We start from the raw sequence: 22899 nt of genomic DNA on the forward strand, positions 1-22899 counted from the left end.
ATTAGAACAATTTAAAGTGAAACAACATCTTAACTGTAGCAGTAAAAGTGTAATCTATTTACTTGAATGCCCATGTCATACCCAATATGTGGGTCGAACCATACGAAAATTAAAAATCCGTATTGGTGAACATATTCGGAATATTAAGAAATTGAATATACTGCATAGTGTATCACAGCACTTTGCAGAACACCATGGAGGAAACCCCATTGGTTTAAAATTCATGGCATTAACTCAAATTAAGCCAGATTGGAGGGGAGGCGATTCCATCAAGAAGTTGAACAAAGAGGAAATGAAGTGGATGTTCAAGTTGAAGACTTTAGCCGCTAGGGGGATGAACATCGACTTCGAAATTAACTCATTATTGTAAAGTGATAGGGGCAGTCACCCTTTAATATATCAGATGTAATGTAGTGTAAGCCCCATTTGTAGTTATGACTGATGTACTATATGTTCATATATTTATTTAAACTTGCAATTTATATTATATAATGATTACTGAATATAACCCTATATGTGTATCTAATCTTGTGATTGATACAATAGATCATATTGATTATCAAGTATACACTTAGTATTTATTATCATTTTTAATGAACAGATTAAGGATATAATGTTTTAATTTTTATTGATGTTTATTTTAATTAATTTCATTTAGTATTTTTATTGAAAGAATGTATTAAGAACAAATAGGAACCAACCAATGCTAGGATCAAGTGCACAATGAGTTAATCATAAGAATCAGTATTGACCAATCAAAAAGGTTTTAAGGAGTATATAAGGCAGCCAGATTAATCATTGCTCACTCTTGATAAAGTCTCACATGGGGACGAAACGCGTTGAGGAGTTATAATGAACATCTTGAACATTACCTCAGTGTAAGTACTGATGTACTTTGTAATGGTGAAAAAAGTTTTTTACTGATTGATTACTTTGGTCTTCCCTGGTTTGTGTATGAGGATCAGAAGGGCACTGACGGTGATTACAGGTTCATCAGAGCAAACTGCCGGAGGATCCAAGATACAGCCTACAACACCCAGAATCCCCTGATTGCATTCTGTTGGCTGGATTTTGACACAACAATCAGCGCTTACCATCAGACGGCCAGCCTTTCTCCAGGAACACAGTGGTTATCATCAGATGCATTACGGATTTAATACATAAACTGCAGTCCTTGGGAGGACGGATACCATCAAACGGAGTAATACTTTTTGTTCAGAATTGAGCCTACAATGGTATTTATGCTTTATAAACTATATTGATTAGAGTCAAGTCTACCTGAGAGCTGGAGAGACATTAGTGCATTTATCGTTGTGGAACACCATATATTAATTCTACGCGCTAAAGTACTGTTTTAAGTGTGTATGTAGATGTGTTTTGTTACATGTACCGTCACTGAGCGCTGCAGAAACTATTTGAAATCCAAAGGAGCTTATTAGTTTTCCAAGAGAAGTGGTGTAGATAGAGAATAGCAGAGGACCTAGGACTGAGCCTTGTGGTCTCCAACTGATAAAGGAAGCGGAGCAGAGGTGGATCCAGAGAAGCTAACACTGAAAGAGCGATTAGATAGGTAGGATGAGAACCAGGATAGGACAGTGCCTTCAAGACCTAGGGATTGTAGCGTTTGTATGAGGAGAGAGTGGTCAACAGTGTCAAATGCAGCAGAGAGATCCAGGAGAATTAGGAGAGAGTAATGGCCCTTTGTCTAGGTGCTAAACAGCCAGGATACCGGGCATCAGACCCTGGTGAATGTAATAATTAACAATGATTCACTGATAAAATATATTATATACCCGTTATTCCTGTTTAGAGTGATGGTCTTGGCCTGACTAATAAAAACTCTTCCCTCCCAAATTCCAACAATGTCTGGAACACTTACCAATCCTACTTTGTACCACCGGATAACTAACGTCATTGATAAAGGGGTCACCTACAGTGCAGTGGAACTATATACCGTAGACACAAATACATTTATTGCAGAATAGGCGTTATGCGAACTCTCAAAACTAAAAGATAAGTCAATGGTTGGAGATGGTAAACATCCAGCAGTGGGGAGAGAACCAGGAGTTGCAAAACTTCTAAAAAGGAAAAGTGGAAGTATTGCCCATAACAACCAATCAGATTCTAGCTATCAGTTGTCTAGACCAGTCTAAGAAATGATAGCTAGAATCTGATTGGGCGCCGTGGGCAATACATCTATTTTTCCTGCTGACCCCGTTTTAACATCACTTCCTCTATATGTAGCCCACCCAGCTGCCGATTACACTAACCAGACACACAAAAATACACAAAATCCAGACACAGGCGTAAAAGGTGGATATTTAATCTGTAGTTTCCAGCGGGGATTATTTACAAAATTACAATACATTATATACAGGTCGCCACATAATTACATCCACGTTATTACTTTAATACTTCCTGGGGGCCTATTTAATCACCGTGTCCAGAGAAATTATCTGGTCAACCACAGCAACCAATCAAATGTCAGCTTTCAACAGACTGGCAAGAAGCCACAATCTGATTGGTTACAGCCAGACATCTACTTGGTTTCTATGGGTTACAGCGCCTCGTCCCTCTTTGAGCTGCAAGATATTATACAGTTATGTGATTGGGCAGAATTAATAGAATAATTAGATGTTACCATGTAGAAGGGAGCATCTTTAGAACGAACAAATACATGGTGCGGACAGGGTTCAATACACGGCCTCCGGGCAGGAGTTAACATTATGGCTCTTAGACGATGGGCCCTCAAAGAGGGAGCATGCAAAAAGCTGCAAATTGTTTGCTACAGTGCACCCCCTACAGGCCATGGGGAGAAACTGCACCCTATTTATCTTTCGGGTGCTTTGAGAAACCTTTAGTGCGGGCGCTCAGTCGAGATGACCTAAGCCGATACCAGAGAACAACGGCTTGCATTTCAGCTGCAGGGTAAACGTAGATACAGTAAAATATTACATATTTCATCAGTAGCACTTTTATAAAACATCGTTTCTGTTTTAGTTTTAACACATTAATAATCTGCAGTAGAAAATATCCAATACTGTTTCAACGATGAAGCCTATGACCACTTCCTGGGGCCCTGCGTTGCAATGTTGCCATTAACGGCACAAACCTAAAAGATCTTACAAATGATTTAAAGGGTCAGTGCAAAGTCACTTTTCAGCAACATAACCTACAATGATTTAATTACACAAAGATCTGATGACATCTCCCAATCTGCACCACAGATCTCCCCATCATTTCATGGCTACGATCAGACGCTCCCTAAGCGCAAAAGACACCGTTTTGGATTTAACCATTAGACTACAATAATGACTTTTCATTCTCTCAGCCAGAACAGGTTAAAATCAGCAACCAGCGAATTCCACAAGGACCTTAATTAAGAGTAATTACAAAATTAAACTCAGGACAGGTGACCTCAAGGCTTCAGCTTGAGCCACGGGTGGACAAGGGTCAGGATGGACAGTATGGAAGACGTGAGGCCACACAGTCCCACAAACCCGGGGTTGGTCTTGTAAAGTCCCAGTTTGTCCAGCGGGATGAAGAGGTCGCAGGCGTTTTTCATCACGTCTAGGAGAAGCGGGGGGTTGCCGCGGAGGACGTGTAAGAGTAGACGCAGCTGGACCCCCAGGGCCTGGTACGGAGGGGGATTCCGGCGGGTGAACTCCCCGTTCTCTGCTGCAACTTTAGACAGCGGACGCTTGGAGCCCGTTTCCGCCTCCATCAGGAGTTTCAGCTCGTAGAGGTCTCGGCTCAAGTTCATGATGAGGGAGAAGAGGTAATACCTGCGGATGAAACATTTGGAGCATTATAAGGGTTACAATGATATATTCAAAACACTGGCTGGTTCCAAACTAGAATTGGTAAGAGGCAAACGAAGAAGAGAGACCGATATAAACGAAGACACAACAGCAGACGTGGAAAGCCCAAAGACGGACCAACCTGAACGAGCGTTGGCTCCACTTCTCCTGGTCCATATCTCGGGACAGACCGGTCTTCCCCAACCACAGGATGTTGTCACAGGCAAAATACATGGCTCTGTTGAGGTGGCTGACCGTGATGCAGAACCTCAGGACAACATCCGACAGGTGAATGGCGCGTTTGGCCGACTCCAAGGCATCCACGGAGTTCCCCAACCGGAACACTGCGGACAGAAGGGGGTCAATGCCACAGACCGCTAGATACCGGTGGCTCGTTAGGCGCGGGTATTGGCCGCTACTTACACTTCCGCCCCAAGCTCAGGTGCGCCTCCAACTGTTTGAGAGTTGCAACGAGCTCTGTACTGGCTCCATTCTTCTGCAGAGTGTACCCCAGTAACGTGCAGGCATACTGAGCGGCTCTAGACCACAAGAAAACTTCAGATTACACAGGATCAATACAAAGGTGTCTCAGTCCAACAACAGTGCTATGAGCTGTACCTTAGGGGTAAGTTTATCAAGCCCTCTAAAAAAAGGAAAAGTGGAGGTGTTGCCAATAGCAACCAATCATATTCTAGTTATCACTGATCCAGTACATTCTAAAAAAAATGATGGATAGAATCCGATTGGTCGCTATGGGCAACGCCTCCACTTTTTATTTTTTAGTTTACTTGAGAGCACCGTTCTGAAATCAATGTGGAACACGTTTCAAACGATAGATGAAGCTTAGACACGCTTTGGGGGGATAGTGAACTACAATTTCCAGAATGCCCTGCTGACGCGTGGACTACTATTGACATTACCAGCTAAGCCCATTTGTAAAAGGGGACCACCCAAATGTGGATTGCCCCTTTAAATGAACAGGGTATGCAATGAACTGTCTGGTCATTAGATGAATAACGTGTAGATGAATATAGATTGATCTTTAAGGATAATGCTAAAATTGTTTAGGACTCAGATCTTAGTAATGATCAATTTTCGATAGTTATCAATTTTAATTGTAGTTACAAAACAGCAAAAGTCTGCAAACACCTTTATCAGTCAGCAGGAGGCAGCAAAGCTTATACAATGGATGGAGATCCTGTTACTGAAAAGATGGGGCCCTAGTGAAAATGACTGTACTGTATTATTATTACAGTCTGATAGTGACACAGCAAGCGCTGACAAATAGTAACTCGATCCTTACAGCCTAGTGATCTCCACAGCTAGTAGGGTGAAAACTGATATATGATGCTCAGGATATTATAGATCTGCTGGTCCCAACACATTACATTGGCCCCACCACCTCAAAGACACCCACCTGGGCCCCCCAGAAAGTATTAAACTGGGCTCCTGACATTGCCCTGGATGGTTATCATGTTTTACCCTCCAATATAATTTATCTACAATATTATGGTATCTTATTCTAGATATTGTGGGATTTTTTTCATCTCAAACTTTACATTGCTCACAGCGGTCAGGATGCCGTAGGTGCTTAGACAACAGTGCAGCACCTTTCCCATACTGGGGAGGGTGATCAATACTGTGAGGGTACCACCGTCTTGTCACCGTGAGTGGGGTGGGCTGCGTACCACCCAAACGGTCCAATTCATCAATACAAATCCTTATTTATTTGAGTCTTGTGTTAGCATCACAGTACGGTAAGTGGGGGCTGGGGTCACTGGCTGCCCCTGATAGCAAGGTATGCTGGGACTTGTAGTTCCACACCAGCCAGAGAGGCCCATGCTGTCTAACCTCTGGACTACACATGACCCACAGGCTGTCATGGGGCACGCTGGGACTTGTAGTTCCCCACCAGCCAGAGAGGCCCATGCTGTCTAACCTCTGGACTACACATGACCCACAGACTGGCATGGGGCATGCTGGGACCTGTAGTTCCCCACCAGCCAGAGAGGCCCATGCTGTCTAACCTCTGGACTACACATGACCCACAGACTGGCATGGGGCATGCTGGGACCTGTAGTTCCCCACCAGCCAGAGAGGCCCATGCTGTCTAACCTCTGGACTACACATGACCCACAGACTGGCATGGGGCATGCTGGGACTTGTAGTTCCCCACCAGCCAGAGAGGCCCATGCTGTCTAACCTCTGGACTACACATGACCCACAGACTGGCATGGGGCATGCTGGGACTTGTAGTTCCACACCAGCCAAAGAGGCCCATGCTGTCTAACCTCTGGACTACACATGACCCACAGACTGGCATGGGGCATGCTGGGACTTGTAGTTCCCCACCAGCCAGAGAGGCCCATGCTGTCTAACCTCTGGACTACACATGACCCACAGACTGGCATGGGGCATGCTGGGACTTGTAGTTCCCCACCAGCCAGAGAGGCCCATGCTGTCTAACCTCTGGACTACACATGACCCACAGGCTGGCACGGGGCATGCTGGGACTTGTAGTTCCCCACCAGCCTGAGAGGCCCATGCTGTCTAACCTCTGGACTACACATGACCCACAGACTGGCATGGGGCATGCTGGGACTTGTAGTTCCCCACCAGCCAGAGAGGCCCATGCTGTCTAACCTCTGGACTACACATGACCCACAGACTGGCATGGGGCATGCTGGGACTTGTAGTTCCCCACCAGCCAGAGAGGCCCATGCTGTCTAACCTCTGGACTACACATGACCCACAGGCTGGCACGGGGCATGCTGGGACTTGTAGTTCCCCACCAGCCTGAGAGGCCCATGCTGTCTAACCTCTGGACTACACATGACCCACAGGCTGGCATGGGGCATGCTGGGACTTGTAGTTCCACACCAGCCAAAGAGGCCCATGCTGTCTAACCTCTGGACTACACATGACCCACAGACTGGCATGGGGCATGCTGGGACTTGTAGTTCCCCACCAGCCAGAGAGGCCCATGCTGTCTAACCTCTGGACTACACATGACCCACAGACTGGCATGGGGCATGCTGGGATTTGTAGTTCCCCAGGCTCCCTGACCTGCAGCACACAGTTTAGGGGGGTAATCACCTGATGAGCCGCTCCTTGGCCTGGCTCTGGCCGCTGAACCGGACCCAGGAGTCCATGAGTCCTCTGTGCCCCGCTCAGAGTGTAAAGATCACAGACCGGAGCAGTACATCCGGGTGCAGGACGGGGCGCGGTGAGGAGTCAAACCTCCCAACAACGCGAAGCTCAATGAGACAACCGTTACCACAGCAACCGCCATACACACAATGATTGACAGTCTGACAGCCCCGCCTCTCGGGTGACAGACAGCTGACTCTTAGCCCCGCCTCCCTAGTCACCTACTTTGGTAATTCAGACATGTGATTGGTGGATGGTAACAGTTGGCATTACAGAGGTATTGTTAGCCGCGAATAGACCAGAGACCCCGCCCCCTGTAGTGACTGAGGCTGGTGATTGGCGGGTTGAACTCAACCCGCCCCTTTATCCAACTAAGACACAGGCAGCTCGGTCTCACTCTCTTTATGCTGCCAGATAGTCCCCGCCCACTCTGGTTAGTTTAGACTATTGATTGACGTGCGGTACTCGGCTCCTCCCCCTCCCCCCGTTTGGGTGACAGCTCAGTCCCGTTACTCGGGCGGATAGTCCCCGCCCATCCTGGTAACTGAGGCTGGTGATTGGTGCGCGGTGCTGGCTCCTCCCCCTCCTCCAGTTGAGTGACAGCTCAGTCCCGTTACTCGGGCGGATAGTCCCCGCCCATCCTGGTATCTGAGTCTGGTGATTGGTGTGTTATGCTCGGCTCCTCCCCTCCCCCAGTTGAGTGACAGCTCAGTCCCGTTACTCGGGCGGACAGTCCCCGCCCCTTCTGCTCTCTGAGGCTGATGATTGGTGCGCGGTGCTCGGCTCCTCCCCTCCCCAATTGAGTGACAGCTGGGTCTCCTAAGTCCCGTTATTCGGGCGGACAGTCCCCGCCCCTTATGCTCTCTGAGGCTGGTGATTGGTGCGCGGTGCTCGGCTCCTCCCCTCTCCAGTTGAGTGACAGCTGGGTCTCCTAAGTCCCGTTATTCGGGCGGACAGTCCCCGCCCCTTCTGCTCTCTGAGGCTGGTGATTGGTGCGCGGTGCTCGGCTCCTCCCCTCCCCAGTTGAGTGACAGCTGGGTCTCCTCAGTCCCGTTATCCGGTCATGGAGTCGGTCCGTCCTCAGCGGCTGCAGCCGGGGGTCGGGATGTCCACCACCCTGCGCTCCCTCAGACCCGGGGTGACCGGCAGCTCGCTCTCTGCCGCCCAGGCCTCGGCTCCTCCCCCTCCCCTCGGCCTAGGGGTCCCGGGGGCCCTGGGACTGGGGAGTCCGGGGAACCCGGCTGTGCTGCGGGAGGCGGTGGAGGCTGTGGTCCGGAGCTTCGCCAAACACACCCAGGGCTACGGCAGAGGTGAGAGCTCCGGGAGTACTGTATACTATGTGTACTATACAGGAGATGGAGACTGGGAGGAGGATACAGGAGACTGGGGGGAGGATACAGGAGACTGGGGGAGGATACAGGAGATGGAGACTGGGGGGAGGATACAGGAGACTGGGAGGATACAGGAGATGGAGACTGGGGGGAGGATACAGGAGACTGGGAGGAGGATACAGGAGATGGAGACTGGGGGAGGAGGATACAGGAGATGGAGACTGGGGGGAGGATACAGGAGATGGAGACTGGGGGAGGAGGATACAGGAGATGGAGACTGGGGGGGGAGGATACAGGAGATGGAGACTGGGGGGGAGGAGGATACAGTAGATGTAGACTGGGGGGAGGAGGATACAGGAGATGGAGACTGGGGGAGGAGGATACAGGAGATGGAGACTGGGGAGGATACAGGAGATGGAGACTGGGGGAGGAGGATACAGGAGATGGAGACTGGGGGAGGAGGATACAGGAGATGGAGACTGGGGGAGGAGGATACAGGAGATGGAGACTGGGGGAGGAGGATACAGGAGATGGAGACTGGGGGGGGAGGATACAGGAGATGGAGACTGGGGGGGAGGAGGATACAGTAGATGTAGACTGGGGGGAGGAGGATACAGGAGATGGAGACTGGGGGAGGAGGATACAGGAGATGGAGACTGGGGAGGATACAGGAGATGGAGACTGGGGGAGGAGGATACAGGAGATGGAGACTGGGGGGGAGGAGGATACAGGAGATGGAGACTGGGGGGAGGAGGATACAGGAGATGGAGACTGGGGGAGGAGGATACAGGAGATGGAGACTGGGGGAGGAGGATACAGTAGATGTAGACTGGGGGGAGGAGGATACAGGAGATGGAGACTGGGGGGGAGGAGGATACAGTAGATGTAGACTGGGGGGAGGAGGATACAGGAGATGGAGACTGGGGGGGAGGAGGATACAGGAGATGGAGACTGGGGGAGGAGGATACAGGAGATGGAGACTGGGGAGGATACAGGAGATGGAGACTGGGGGAGGAGGATACAGTAGATGTAGACTGGGGGGAGGAGGATACAGGAGATGGAGACTGGGGGGGGGGAGGAGGATACAGGAGATGGAGACTGGGGGGGAGGAGGATACAGGAGATGGAGACTGGGGGAGGAGGATACAGGAGATGGAGACTGGGGGAGGAGGATACAGGAGATGGAGACTGGGGGAGGAGGATACAGTAGATGTAGACTGGGGGGAGGAGGATACAGGAGATGTAGACTGGGGGGAGGAGGATACAGGAGATGGAGACTGGGGGGGAGGAGGATACAGGAGATGGAGACTGGGGGGGAGGAGGATACAGGAGATGGAGACTGGGGGGGAGGAGGATACAGTAGATGTAGACTGGGGGGAGGAGGATACAGGAGATGGAGACTGGGGGAGGATACAGGAGATGGAGACTGGGGGGAGGAGGATACAGGAGATGTAAACTGGGGGGAGGAGGATACAGGAGATGGAGACTGGGGGAGGAGGATACAGGAGATGGAGACTGGGGGGAGGAGGATACAGGGGATGGAGACTGGGGGGAGGAGGATACAGGAGAGGGAGACTGGGGGGAGGAGGATACAGGAGATGGAGACTGGGGGAGGAGGATACAGGAGATGGAGACTGGGGGGAGGATACAGGAGATGGAGACTGGGGGGAGGAGGATACAGGAGATAGAGACTGGGGGGAGGATACAGGAGATGGAGACTGGGGGGAGGATACAGGAGATGGAGACTGGGGGGAGGAGGATACAGGAGACTGAGACTGGGGGGAGGAGGATACAGGAGATAGAGACTGGGGGAGGATACAGGAGATGGAGACTGGGGGGAGGATACAGGAGATGGAGACTGGGAGGAGGATACAGGAGATGGAGACTGGGGGGAGGAGGATACAGGAGATAGAGACTGGGGGAGGATACAGGAGATGGAGACTGGGAGGAGGATACAGGAGATGGAGACTGGGGGGAGGAGGATACAGGAGACAGGGGGAAGATACAGGAGATGGAGATTGGGGGGGAGGATACAGGAGATGGAGACTGGAGAGAGGAGGATACAGGAGATGGAGACAGGGGGAAGATACAGGAGATGGAGACTGGGGGGGAGGAGATGGAGACTGGGGGAGGAGGATACAGGAGATGGAGACTGGGGGAGGATACAGGAGATGGAGACTGGGGGGAGGATACAGGAGATGGAGACTGGGGGGGGAGGAGGATACAGGAGATGGAGACAGGGGGAAGATACAGGAGATGGAGACTGGGGGAGGATACAGGAGATGGAGACTGGGGAAGGAGTATACAGGAGATGGAGACTGGGGGGAGGAGGATACAGGAGATGGAGACTGGGGGAGGAGGATACAGGAGATGGAGACTGGGGGAGGAGGATACAGGAGATGGAGACTGGGGGGGAGGAGGATACAGGAGATGGAGACTGGGGGGGAGGAGGATACAGGAGATGGAGACTGGGGGGGAGGAGGATACAGGAGATGGAGACTGGGGGAGGATACAGGAGATGGAGACTGGGGGGGAGGAGATGGAGACTGGGGGAGGAGGATACAGGAGATGGAGACTGGGGGGAGGAGGATACAGGAGATGGAGACTGGGGGGGGAGGAGGATACAGGAGATGGAGACAGGGGGAAGATACAGGAGATGGAGACTGGGGGAGGATACAGGAGATGGAGACTGGGGAAGGAGTATACAGGAGATGGAGACTGGGGGGAGGAGGATACAGGAGATGGAGACTGGGGGAGGAGGATAAAGGAGATGGAGACTGGGGGAGGAGGATACAGGAGATGGAGACTGGGGGGGGAGGAGGATACAGGAGATGGAGACTGGGGGGGAGGAGGATACAGGAGATGGAGACTGGGGGGGAGGAGGATACAGGAGATGGAGACTGGGGGGAGGAGGATACAGGAGATGGAGACTGGGGGGAGGAGGATACAGGAGATGGAGACTGGGGGAGGATACAGGAGATGGAGACTGGGGGGGAGGAGATGGAGACTGGGGGAGGAGGATACAGGAGATGGAGACTGGGGGGGAGGAGATGGAGACTGGGGGGGAGGAGATGGAGACTGGGGGAGGAGGATACAGGAGATGGAGACTGGGGGAGGAGGATACAGGAGATGGAGACTGCGGGGAGGAGGATACAGGAGATGGAGACTGGGGGGAGGAGGATACAGGAGATGGAGACTGGGGGGAGGAGGATACAGTAGATGGAGACTGGGGGGAGGAGGATACAGGAGATGGAGACTGCGGGGAGGAGGATACAGGAGATGGAGACTGGGGGGAGGAGGATACAGGAGATGGAGACTGGGGGGAGGAGGATACAGGAGATGGAGACTGGGGGGAGGAGGATACAGGAGATGGAGACTGGGGGGAGGAGGATACAGGAGATGGAGACTGGGGGAGGAGGATACAGGAGATGGAGACTGGGGGAGGAGGATACAGGAGATGGAGACTGGGGGAGGAGGATACAGGAGATGGAGACTGGGGGAGGAGGATACAGGAGATGGAGACTGGGGGAGGAGGATACAGGAGATGGAGACTGGGGGGGAGGATACAGGAGATGGAGACTGGGGGGAGGAGGATACAGGAGATAGAGACTGGGGGGAGGATACAGGAGATGGAGACTGGGAGGAGGATACAGGAGATGGAGACTGGGGGGAGGAGGATACAGGAGATGGAGACTGGGAGGAGGATACAGGAGATGGAGACTGGGGGGGGAGGATACAGGAGACAGGGGGAAGATACAGGAGATGGAGACTGGGGGGGAGGATACAGGAGATGGAGACTGGAGAGAGGAGGATACAGGAGATGGAGACTGGGGGGAGGAGGATACAGGAGACTGGGGGGGAGGATACAGGAGATGGAGACTGGGGGAGAAGGATACAGGAGATGGAGACTGGGGGAGGAGGATACAGGAGATGGAGACTGGGGGAGGAGGATACAGGAGATGGAGACTGGGGGGAGGAGGATACAGGAGATGGAGACTGGGGGAGGAGGATACAGGAGATGGAGACTGGGGGAGGAGGATACAGGAGATGGAGACTGGGGGAGGAGGATACAGGAGATGGAGACTGGGGGAGGAGGATACAGGAGATGGAGACTGGGGGAGGAGGATACAGGAGATGGAGACTGGGGGAGGAGGATACAGGAGATGGAGACTGGGGGGAGGATACAGGAGATGGAGACTGGGAGGAGGATACAGGAGATGGAGACTGGGGGGAGGAGGATACAGGAGATGGAGACTGGGGGGAGGAGGATACAGGAGATGGAGACTGGGGGAGGGGGATACAGGAGATGGAGACTGGGGGGAGGAGGATACAGGAGATGGAGACGGGGGGAGGAGGATACAGGAGATGGAGACTGGGGGAGGAGGATACAGGAGATGGAGACTGGGAGGAGGATACAGGAGATGGAGACTGGGAGGAGGATACAGGAGATGGAGACTGGGGGGAGGAGGATACAGGAGATAGAGACTGGGGGAGGATACAGGAGATGGAGACTGGGAGGAGGATACAGGAGATGGAGACTGGGGGGAGGAGGATACAGGAGACTGGGGGGGAGGATACAGGAGATGGAGACTGGGGGGAGGAGGATACAGGAGATGGAGACTGGGGGAGGAGGATACAGGAGATGGAGACTGGGGGAGGAGGATACAGGAGATGGAGACTGGGGGAGGAGGATACAGGAGATGGAGACTGGGGGGAGGAGGATACAGGAGATGGAGACTGGGGGAGGAGGATACAGGAGATGGAGACTGGGGGAGGAGGATACAGGAGATGGAGACTGGGGGGAGGAGGATACAGGAGATGGAGACGGGGGGAGGAGGATACAGGAGATGGAGACTGGGGGAGGAGGATACAGGAGATGGAGACTGGGAGGAGGATACAGGAGATGGAGACTGGGAGGAGGATACAGGAGATGGAGACTGGGGGGAGGAGGATACAGGAGATAGAGACTGGGGGAGGATACAGGAGATGGAGACTGGGAGGAGGATACAGGAGATGGAGACTGGGGGGAGGAGGATACAGGAGACTGGGGGGGAGGATACAGGAGATGGAGACTGGGGGGAGGAGGATACAGGAGATGGAGACTGGGGGAGGAGGATACAGGAGATGGAGACTGGGGGAGGAGGATACAGGAGATGGAGACTGGGGGAGGAGGATACAGGAGATGGAGACTGGGGGAGGAGGATACAGGAGATGGAGACTGGGGGAGGAGGATACAGGAGATGGAGACTGGGGGAGGAGGATACAGGAGATGGAGACTGGGGGAGGAGGATACAGGAGATGGAGACTGGGGGGAGGATACAGGAGATGGAGACTGGGAGGAGGATACAGGAGATGGAGACTGGGGGGAGGAGGATACAGGAGATGGAGACTGGGGGAGGAGGATACAGGAGATGGAGACTGGGGGGAGGAGGATACAGGAGATGGAGACTGGGGGAGGAGGATACAGGAGATGGAGACTGGGAGGAGGATACAGGAGATGGAGACTGGGGGGAGGAGGATACAGGAGATAGAGACTGGGGGAGGATACAGGAGATGGAGACTGGGAGGAGGATACAGGAGACGGAGAGTGGGGGGAGGAGGATACAGGAGATAGAGACTGGGGGAGGAGGATACAGGAGATAGAGACTGGGGGAGGATACAGGAGATGGAGACTGGGAGGAGGATACAGGAGATGGAGACTGGGGGAGGAGTATACAGGAGATGGAGACTGGGGGAGGAGGATACAGGAGATGGAGACTGGGGAAGGAGGATACAGGAGATGGAGACTGGGGGAGGAGGATACAGGAGATGGAGACTGGGGGAGGAGGATACAGGAGATGGAGACTGGGGGAGGAGGATACAGGAGATGGAGACTGGGGGGAGGATACAGGAGATGGAGACTGGGGGGGAGGAGGATACAGGAGATGGAGACAGGGGGAAGATACAGGAGATGGAGACTGGGGGAGGATACAGGAGATGGAGACTGGGGAAGGAGTATACAGGAGATGGAGACTGGGGGGAGGAGGATACAGGAGATGGAGACTGGGGGAGGAGGATACAGGAGATGGAGACTGGGGGAGGAGGATACAGGAGATGGAGACTGGGGGGGAGGAGGATACAGGAGATGGAGACTGGGGGAGGAGGATACAGGAGATGGAGACTGGGGGAGGAGATACAGGAGATGGAGACTGGGGGAGGAGGATACAGGAGATGGAGACTGGGGGAGGAGGATACAGGAGATGGAGACTGGGGGAGGAGGATACAGGAGATGGAGACTGGGGGAGGAGGATACAGGATATGGAGACTGGGGGGGAGGAGGATACAGGAGATGGAGACTGGGGGAGGAGGATACAGGAGATGGAGACTGGGGGAGGAGGATACAGGAGATGGAGACTGGGGGAGGAGGATACAGGAGATGGAGACTGGGGGAGGAGGATACAGGAGATGGAGACTGGGGGAGGAGGATACAGGAGATGGAGACTGGGGGAGGAGGATACAGGAGATGGAGACTGGGGGGAGGAGGATACAGGAGATGGAGACTGGGGGAGGAGGATACAGGAGATGGAGACTGGGGGGAGGAGGATACAGGAGTTGGAGACTGGGGGAGGATACAGGAGATGGAGACTGGGGGGGAGGAGATGGAGACTGGGGGAGGAGGATACAGGAGATGGAGACTGGGGGAGGAGGATACAGGAGATGGAGACTGCGGGGAGGAGGATACAGGAGATGGAGACTGGGGGGAGGAGGATACAGGAGATGGAGACTGGGGGGAGGAGGATACAGGAGATGGAGACTGGGGGGAGGAGGATACAGGAGATGGAGACTGGGGGGAGGAGGATACAGGAGATGGAGACTGGGGGGAAGGAGGATACAGGAGATGGAGACTGGGGGGGAGGAGGATACAGGAGATGGAGACTGGGGGGAAGGAGGATACAGGAGATGGAGACTGGGGGGAGGAGGATACAGGAGACTGGGGGGAGGATACAGGAGATGGAGACTGGGGGGAGGATACAGGAGATGGAGACTGGGGGGGACGATACAGGAGATGGAGACTGGGGGGACGATACAGGAGATGGAGACTGGGGAGGAGGATACAGGAGATGGAGACTGGGGGGAGGATACAGGAGATGGAGACTGGGGGGCAGGGGATGGAGACTGGGGAGGAGGATACAGGAGATGGAGACTGGGGAGGAGGATACAGGAGATGGAGACTGGGGGGAGGATACAGGAGATGGAGACTGGGGGCAGGGGATGGAGACTGGGGAGGAGGATACAGGAGATGGAGACTGGGGGGAGGAGGATACAGGAGATGGAGACTGTGGGGAGGATACAGGAGATGGAGACTGGGGGGAGGAGGATACAGGAGATGGAGACTGGGGGGAAGGAGGATACAGGAGATGGAGACTGGGGGGAGGAGGATACAGGAGACTGGGGGGAGGATACAGGAGATGGAGACTGGGGAGGAGGATACAGGAGATGGAGACTGGGGGGAGGATACAGGAGATGGAGACTGGGGGCAGGGGATGGAGACTGGGGAGGAGGATACAGGAGATGGAGACTGGGGGGAGGAGGATACAGGAGATGGAGACTGTGGGGAGGATACAGGAGATGGAGACTGGGGGGGAGGAGGATACAGGAGATGGAGACTGGGGGGAAGGAGGATACAGGAGATGGAGACTGGGGGGAGGAGGATACAGGAGACTGGGGGGAGGATACAGGAGATGGAGACTGGGGGGAGGATACAGGAGATGGAGACTGGGGGGGAGGATACAGGAGATGGAGACTGGGTGGACGATACAGGAGATGGAGACTGGGGAGGAGGATACAGGAGATGGAGACTGGGGGGAGGATACAGGAGATGGAGACTGGGGGCAGGGGATGGAGACTGGGGAGGAGGATACAGGAGATGGAGACTGGGGGGAGGAGGATACAGGAGATGGAGACTGTGGGGAGGATACAGGAGATGGAGACTGGGGTACGGGGGGTAGAAAAGACAGAGAGGGGTCTGTCAGACATTCTGAGGGTGTTGAGGACAGGCTGTATTTGGGGTTTGTGTTCAGGGGTCCCATACATGCACATATTGGTACATAGAAGCCAGGTGACTAATGTACAGGTCAGATAGAGGTAACATTACCCAGGTACAATTATATAGTTTGGGCTTTTGTTACAGAGTGAAAACATTTAACTTTAACTGTAATTGGTGACTTGTTTTATGTTCAGGTTTCTGACCATCTAGGTCAGTGGTGCTCAGTCCGTTATAGCTGTGGGAGTCAGCGTGGCACTGTTCTGTACCCCACAGGAGGTCCTTCCCAATAAATCGTAAAGTGCTACCGGGTGACCCAGTAAACAGATTCTGGGACCGCACATGTTCGAGCACCTCTGACCTCAGAAACATCTATTTAAAAGTGAAGTAAATATATTCTTTAGTAAGATGTGGATTCATCTGAGACGTCCATACCGGTGATGACAATGTGATGGTTCCCAAACATGGCGTCCTCAGCCTGATGTGTCCAAATAATTCATGATCAGGAATAAACTACAAATGTTCAGGACAACTATTCAAGGGATTGACTTGGGAACAACGGGACCCATAGGAGCCTGATGCAGGATCTGCATTTGTTGATTATTTAAATATATTTGAAATGCAATTTAAACATTGTGCTGTAATTCCCTTTGTCCATATTTAATGGGTTATTACGGTATCATTAGGTACATATGATGCTACACCTAGATTGTATACCGCTATCAGAATTACATGTTCCAGAACGCTGTATATATACACAGAAGAGTCCCGGCCTGTAGGTTCTCTGTGTCCGTGAGTCATCCTCCTGATCCTCACTGTTGTTTACATGACGAGGTCGCACTAAATTTAGGTGTCTGTTGTTCCTCTTAGGATTTAATGCTTTTGACATGTGCGAGGTTGGAGGAGGGCGATGAGTCATCCATAAACACTGTGCTTTTGTTAACTAGAGGCTTTCCAGCTGTTGTAGAACTACAAGTCTCAGCACACCCTTCCATCACAGTTTGCTGACACTTGTAGTTCTACCAGTGAGTTTGCTGATCAGACCTGCTAGCCCCCCGGGTCCATGGTCTGCGACTTGCATCCAGTTAGGGATTCGGAGAGACGCATTCGACCCCTTCTTGCCTAAACGGCAAACAAGGCCGGGTGCCTAATCCAATCCCCAGCTGTGTGCAGAAATATTCCGTGTATGATCTGCTAATCAGACAAAGCCACAGAGCCTCATGTTGCACGATCTGCCCCGCAGCCATATGTAATCAGTTTGTCCGGACCCTACAAGCCCTCGTCAGGAGCTGACATGTTTTGATTGGGAATAAACAAACTATACTGCCGCCAAGAAGGGTCATTACCGTCTCAATCAAAGCAACGCGCAGTCCGCTACGGCATGTGTTGCCGCTTAATACAGTATAACAGATGTCAGCTGCGTACAAGCTGGGTTCTGATTGGTGGCCGCTTTGTGGTATTGAGCAAACCATACAATGATTGTGATCCACCTCGAAGCGTCTACTAAACTAATCTCTCTCCCCCGTAGTTAACGTGGTGGAAGCTCTACAGGAATTTTGGCAGATGAAGCAAACGCGTGGGGCGGACCTTAAGAACGGAGCCCTGGTGGTTTACGAGATGGTTCCGTCTAACAGTCCGCCGTACGTCTGCTACGTCACCCTGCCCGGCGGCAGCTGTTTCGGGAGCTTCCAGGTAACACTTGTTAACAAATTAATAGGAAATTAAAAAAAAAATAATAATAATTAAGCAATAGTTGCAGGAGGCTCTGTAAGTCAAAGTCGTCCGTAGGTGTCACAGTAACGGAGTATACACCTAACGCTGCGGTTTCTCTCCCATCTCATCCTAGTTCTGCCCGACTAAAGCTGAAGCCAGGAGAAGCGCCGCAAAGATCGCGCTGATGAATTCGGTGTTTAACGAGCACCCTTCCCGCAGGATAACCGATGAGTTCATCGAGAAGAGCGTGTGCGAAGCCCTGGCGACATTCAATGTAAGGGGGGGGGGGGGCGGTGGAGGGGGGATTTAGCTGTCACCTGTCTGCAAAGAGAGCAAGATCATTAACGAGGGTTAGTAACTACATTGACTTGTGTACAAGGGTCCCCGTGGTGTCATTAATTGACGCGTTCATCGTTAATTAACAACCCGGGCTCCAAACATCTCACAGCTCCAGTCTCCGCAGAACTGCAACGTGTAATGTAACAGTTATTATTACTACATATAATTTCTTATTATTATTTTTACATAAACACAAGTAGCGGACTAAAATTAATAATATATAACATCCCAACATGGTCTGACTCCTGTTTAAAGATGCTGGACCACCCCGGTTGCCTATATTTACTGTAATAATGAATATTATATGGCGGAATGTGTTCATCCATCGGTCTCCCGGTACTATGAATCTATCCCCAGCGTTCTGGTGTGACTTCTATTCTTTGTAGCGCCACAAAAATACATATTATGGCACATGAAAACCGCTGGGTTAATTTTAACACCCTCCCCTCCCCCCCTTCCCCAATCTGAGTTTTATTAAAATAACTCCCACTGGATATTTTGGGAAACGAGCCTGTGTGGTATGTCGTCCCCCTCCATGTGCGCACAATATTCTCCCTTTTATTGTAACTTGTGCTCTCGTCAATTAGGAGCAGATGAGTCCTCAGTTATGTGGAATTCTCCGCAGATGTTGCTGGCAGGATGTCCGGTATTTCTGTGGCTTTTATTTGTGTATGTTTTGTTTTTAGGGTAACCGGGAGGAAGCGGATAACCCCAACACAGGAATCGGAGCGTTCCGCTTTATGCTGGAGTCGAACAAGGGCAAATCCATGTTGGAGTTTCAGGTACTTGCTTGTTCCGTGTCTAGGTCACCACTAGAGGGCGCTCCCGAGAGAGTTTTATCTGACCAGGGAACTGTTGACTGACTGGCTACAAAAAGTGGAGATGTTGCCTATAACGACCAATCAGATTCTAGTTATCGTTTATTTAGTACATTCTACAAATTGACAGCTAGAATCTGATTGGTTGCTATAGGCAACATCTCCACTTTTTCAAATCCGTAGCTTAGTAAATATACCTCTTTGGGGACGCGGGAATGGTTTTGGGACAACGGGTAGCAGTATTGCGGGTTGGTGCGGGCCGTCCAGGGGCTGAGAGTTGAGATATTGAGGTATCGAAGGGCAACGGAAAGGGCGTCGATATCCGCTCAGCTGGTTTGCAAAGAGTAAATGGTTACCCCCCATATAAATTAGTTTAGTCATTCAAACACAAGAAGATTGGTCTGCTTGGGCAAAGTGCTTCCCCCCCCAAAACAATTTACGTTTAAGTATCCTTATTGGTATATAAAGCAGTCTATATTTCGGGCTTGGATTTGCGCCTCATTCAGTGGGAATGTTTTTGATGCACCATCGCCGTTCTATGTAGACAAATGTGACCTCCCGGCTCTTTGTATTTTCCCAGGAGCTGATGACCGTCTTCCAACTCCTCCACTGGAACGGCAGCCTGAAAGCCATGCGAGAACGGCAGTGTTCCCGCCAGGTAAGGGGGCACGGTCACTGCATCACACACTAGGGGGCGCTCTCTTGTGCACAGTAATAACGACTGCCCCCCGTCTGTTTTGTCCAGGAGGTGCTGGCTCACTACTCTCACCGGGCGCTGGACGACGACATGAGAAACCAGATGGCCATGGACTGGGTGAATCGGGAGCAGGACACCCCGGGGACCCTCACCAGGGAGCTGGCGGCGACAGAGAGGCAGCTGGACGAGGCGCGGTTGGCCGGGAAGGAGTTACGTTACCACAAGGAGAAGAAAGATATCCTGATGTTGGCTGCCGGCCAGTTGGGGAACATACACTCCTCCAACTGCTAGGCTGCGCCGTCTGCCCGCCGCTCCAAGCTGTGCTAGCGGGACGAGACCCCCCCCCCCCCCCCCCCCCCCGGCCCCATCAACTTACAGTGTACAGCGCTCTGGAAACCACTGGCGCCATCTAGTGTGCAAAGAGCAGAACACAGAGGGACTGTATACGCATTGACTCACAAGGTCTGAAAAGATCTGCACGTGGGATAGAGACGCGTCAGCTGGAAGGACTGTTGGTGCCACTGAAGAAGAGACCTCTGAGTTTTCCGAAACTGTACACTGTAATCTCTTCCTCCATGCAGTATTATATCCTGCAAACAGGGGTGATATCAATTGGTAGAAAGCCACGTTTTCAAGGTTTACAGCAATTTTCAGGGCTGGGTCAGCAGTTAAACAAACGGGGGTCCCAAATTTATAGTCCGCCACTCACAGCGCCTGACACTCCGAATGCATCTAACGAAACACACTCTTGTGTAAAACAAACCTCCGCAGATATTACACCTTTGCACATTTTTCTTGGCACGAGCGCGCTCTGTACAGCTTTTTTTAAAAAAAACACTAGCGCTCCGTGTGTCTTTTATCTGTCTTTTTATATATATATATATTCTATATTTTGATAGCCACCGTAAATCGCATCCAGCAGTGTGATATCTTGTTTTACTTTAACAGTGTATTTTTTACAAAGGTAGCTTTCTAGAATAATGGTTTGGTGTCTTTTTTTTGTTTTGTTTTTTTATATCTATAAATGCAGTTGAGATCAGGTGGTGAATCGGAAAGAATTTTGTGTTAATCGGGGGGGAGGTCATTAATCTGTACTAAGCAAAAACAAAAAAACATGGAATTTCCTGCAGAGGTGGTAGACAGACAGCATTCATCTAAAGGGGCATTACACTGGGAGATCACTAATGGAAGGTGACGTGTCTCTTCTGGTTTAGCAAAACAAGAGTACTCCCCCGCCTGAGAGTTTCTCAATTCATCAATCAATCTCTGCTGATGCCAGGCTGCCCTCTCACCTTCTGTCCTATTGTTATTCTGGTACGATGGTAACGTGTCTCAGTGATGGATAGGACTAAAAACAAGGCCTATTATTGTAAATTGGCTCATGTTGCATTAGAATACACAAAGTAAAAGTTGTTGGGGGAATACAGTCCCTATTGGCTGTCGGCATATAAATGGTAGGACTCATGCTTATCCTTTCCAGGAACGATAGGGGGATAACCTTATTTTATTCAAGTAGAATAGCTTTAAAGATATTTGGGAAATGAATGACAGTATTAAGAGCAAACTCCAACCCAACAGTGTAATATGTTAGAAGACCAAGGGGTAGGGTTACTAAACTTTCTAAAAAGGAAAAGTGGAAGTGTTGGCCATAGCAGCCAATCAGATTCTAGCTATTAATTCTTAGTATGTACTGGATAAATGATAGCAAGAATATGATTGGCTGCTAAGGGTAACATTTCCACTTTTCATTTTTTAGAAAGTTTGGTCAATTTGCCTCAAAATGTCCTTTATTCATATATCGTGAGCACAAGCGTAGACAACTGGTACAGCCAGAGATCTGCACAGACCAACGTTTTTTTATTTCAATTAGGATTCATAAAATGGCATCACAGCAGACGCGGTACTGCGTGACATCACGGGATTTGCTCCAACCAAACATTTAAAGAAAATCCATTTTTAAAGTGTAAGCGTAAAACACAGTAGAGGAAGCCATGTTGTGGTCTGAGCCTATAGACTGTGTCTTGACAAGGTGGGCTTAAGCATTGTTCGAACGCAGCCTTTCCATTCCCTAGGGCTCCGGCTTCCTGGTAAATCAATTAATATTGGTACAGCCAATAATACGGCCCTTTCCTGTGTCGTAAAGTGCCTCAGTGACGAAACTTGGTTTAGCCCTAAACATGGCCTCCTCCATCGAGAGCATTTTCATTTTAAGCCACACTTCATCGGTAATTCTAGTACTTAAAGGAAAGGGAAGTTGAGATTTCCCGCGGGTGAGGTACAAGCCATTCCTGTAATTTCGTGTTTCAATGTTTTTATATAGGTGAACGAAGCAATATTTCATTCCACTGCACTAAGGTGGGAGTGGACACTACAGTATATTCTTGTATAAATTACTTTTTTTTTATTTTATATCTTATCTATACTTCTTACTACCTAACTAGGTCTCCACGACTGGTACTGGACCAATAATCCTGTGTTTTGTATCAATGCTCTGCAGCTGTTTTTGTACTGCGATATATGCAAATAAAAAAACAGATTTCTCCACCCCCGGTCTGAGCATTTACTTGTCTATAGGTGAAAGGTCAGGATGAGACCACAGAGGACGCTCGTGTACGTTCCTGAACGAACTCCCAATATCCAAACTTGTTGGGCAACCTATATAATTGTGGTATAGGAGTGTAGTAACCCCAAATTGCTATATTCACAAAGCTGCTGTGTGTTGGTGTACCCCCAAATACACATATAGGTATATGGGGGTAAACAATATAGGTATAAGGAGTAAATTCTAGTTGGTGAATGGCGCGTTAACGAGCGGTATGTCAGCTTTGAAGCCTCGTCGCTAATTATGCAAATGAGTAGGACAGATTCCGTCGAATTCTAGGAGTGTGCAAAAAAAATTGGCACCTGACCCATCTTTAGGAAGGTGAATAAATATATAATTACAAGAGTTTGTCGGTGTTTAATACAATCATCAGTGTCGGAGTTTGTTGACCATCTCTTCAAGCATCCCTGACAGACCATGTTTTCAG

At 50.9% G+C, this 22899-nt stretch overlaps 2 protein-coding genes across 2 annotated transcripts; one reads left to right on the plus strand and one right to left on the minus strand.

The window, feature by feature from the left end:
- Positions 1-2301: 2301 nt before the first annotated feature.
- Positions 2302-7547, minus strand: PEX11B (peroxisomal biogenesis factor 11 beta). Its single transcript, XM_075192782.1, has 4 exons — positions 6897-7547; positions 4224-4339; positions 3943-4144; positions 2302-3785 (listed from the first exon to the last, which is right to left on the minus strand). The coding sequence occupies exons 1-4, from the start codon at positions 6950-6952 to the stop codon at positions 3419-3421; spliced, it is 741 nt and encodes a 246-aa protein (XP_075048883.1). The 5' UTR covers positions 6953-7547; the 3' UTR covers positions 2302-3418.
- A 407-nt stretch (positions 7548-7954) lies between these two features.
- LIX1L (limb and CNS expressed 1 like) lies at positions 7955-22415 on the plus strand. Its single transcript, XM_075192781.1, has 6 exons — positions 7955-8260; positions 17832-17995; positions 18150-18290; positions 19042-19137; positions 19754-19831; positions 19919-22415. Exons 1-6 carry the CDS (start codon positions 8014-8016, stop codon positions 20159-20161), a joined length of 969 nt encoding a protein of 322 aa, XP_075048882.1. The 5' UTR covers positions 7955-8013; the 3' UTR covers positions 20162-22415.
- The last annotated feature ends 484 nt before the right edge of the window (positions 22416-22899 follow it).

This window comes from Mixophyes fleayi, chromosome 12 (assembly GCF_038048845.1).
Source record: "Mixophyes fleayi isolate aMixFle1 chromosome 12, aMixFle1.hap1, whole genome shotgun sequence".
Classification (NCBI taxonomy): Eukaryota; Metazoa; Chordata; class Amphibia; order Anura; family Limnodynastidae; genus Mixophyes; species Mixophyes fleayi.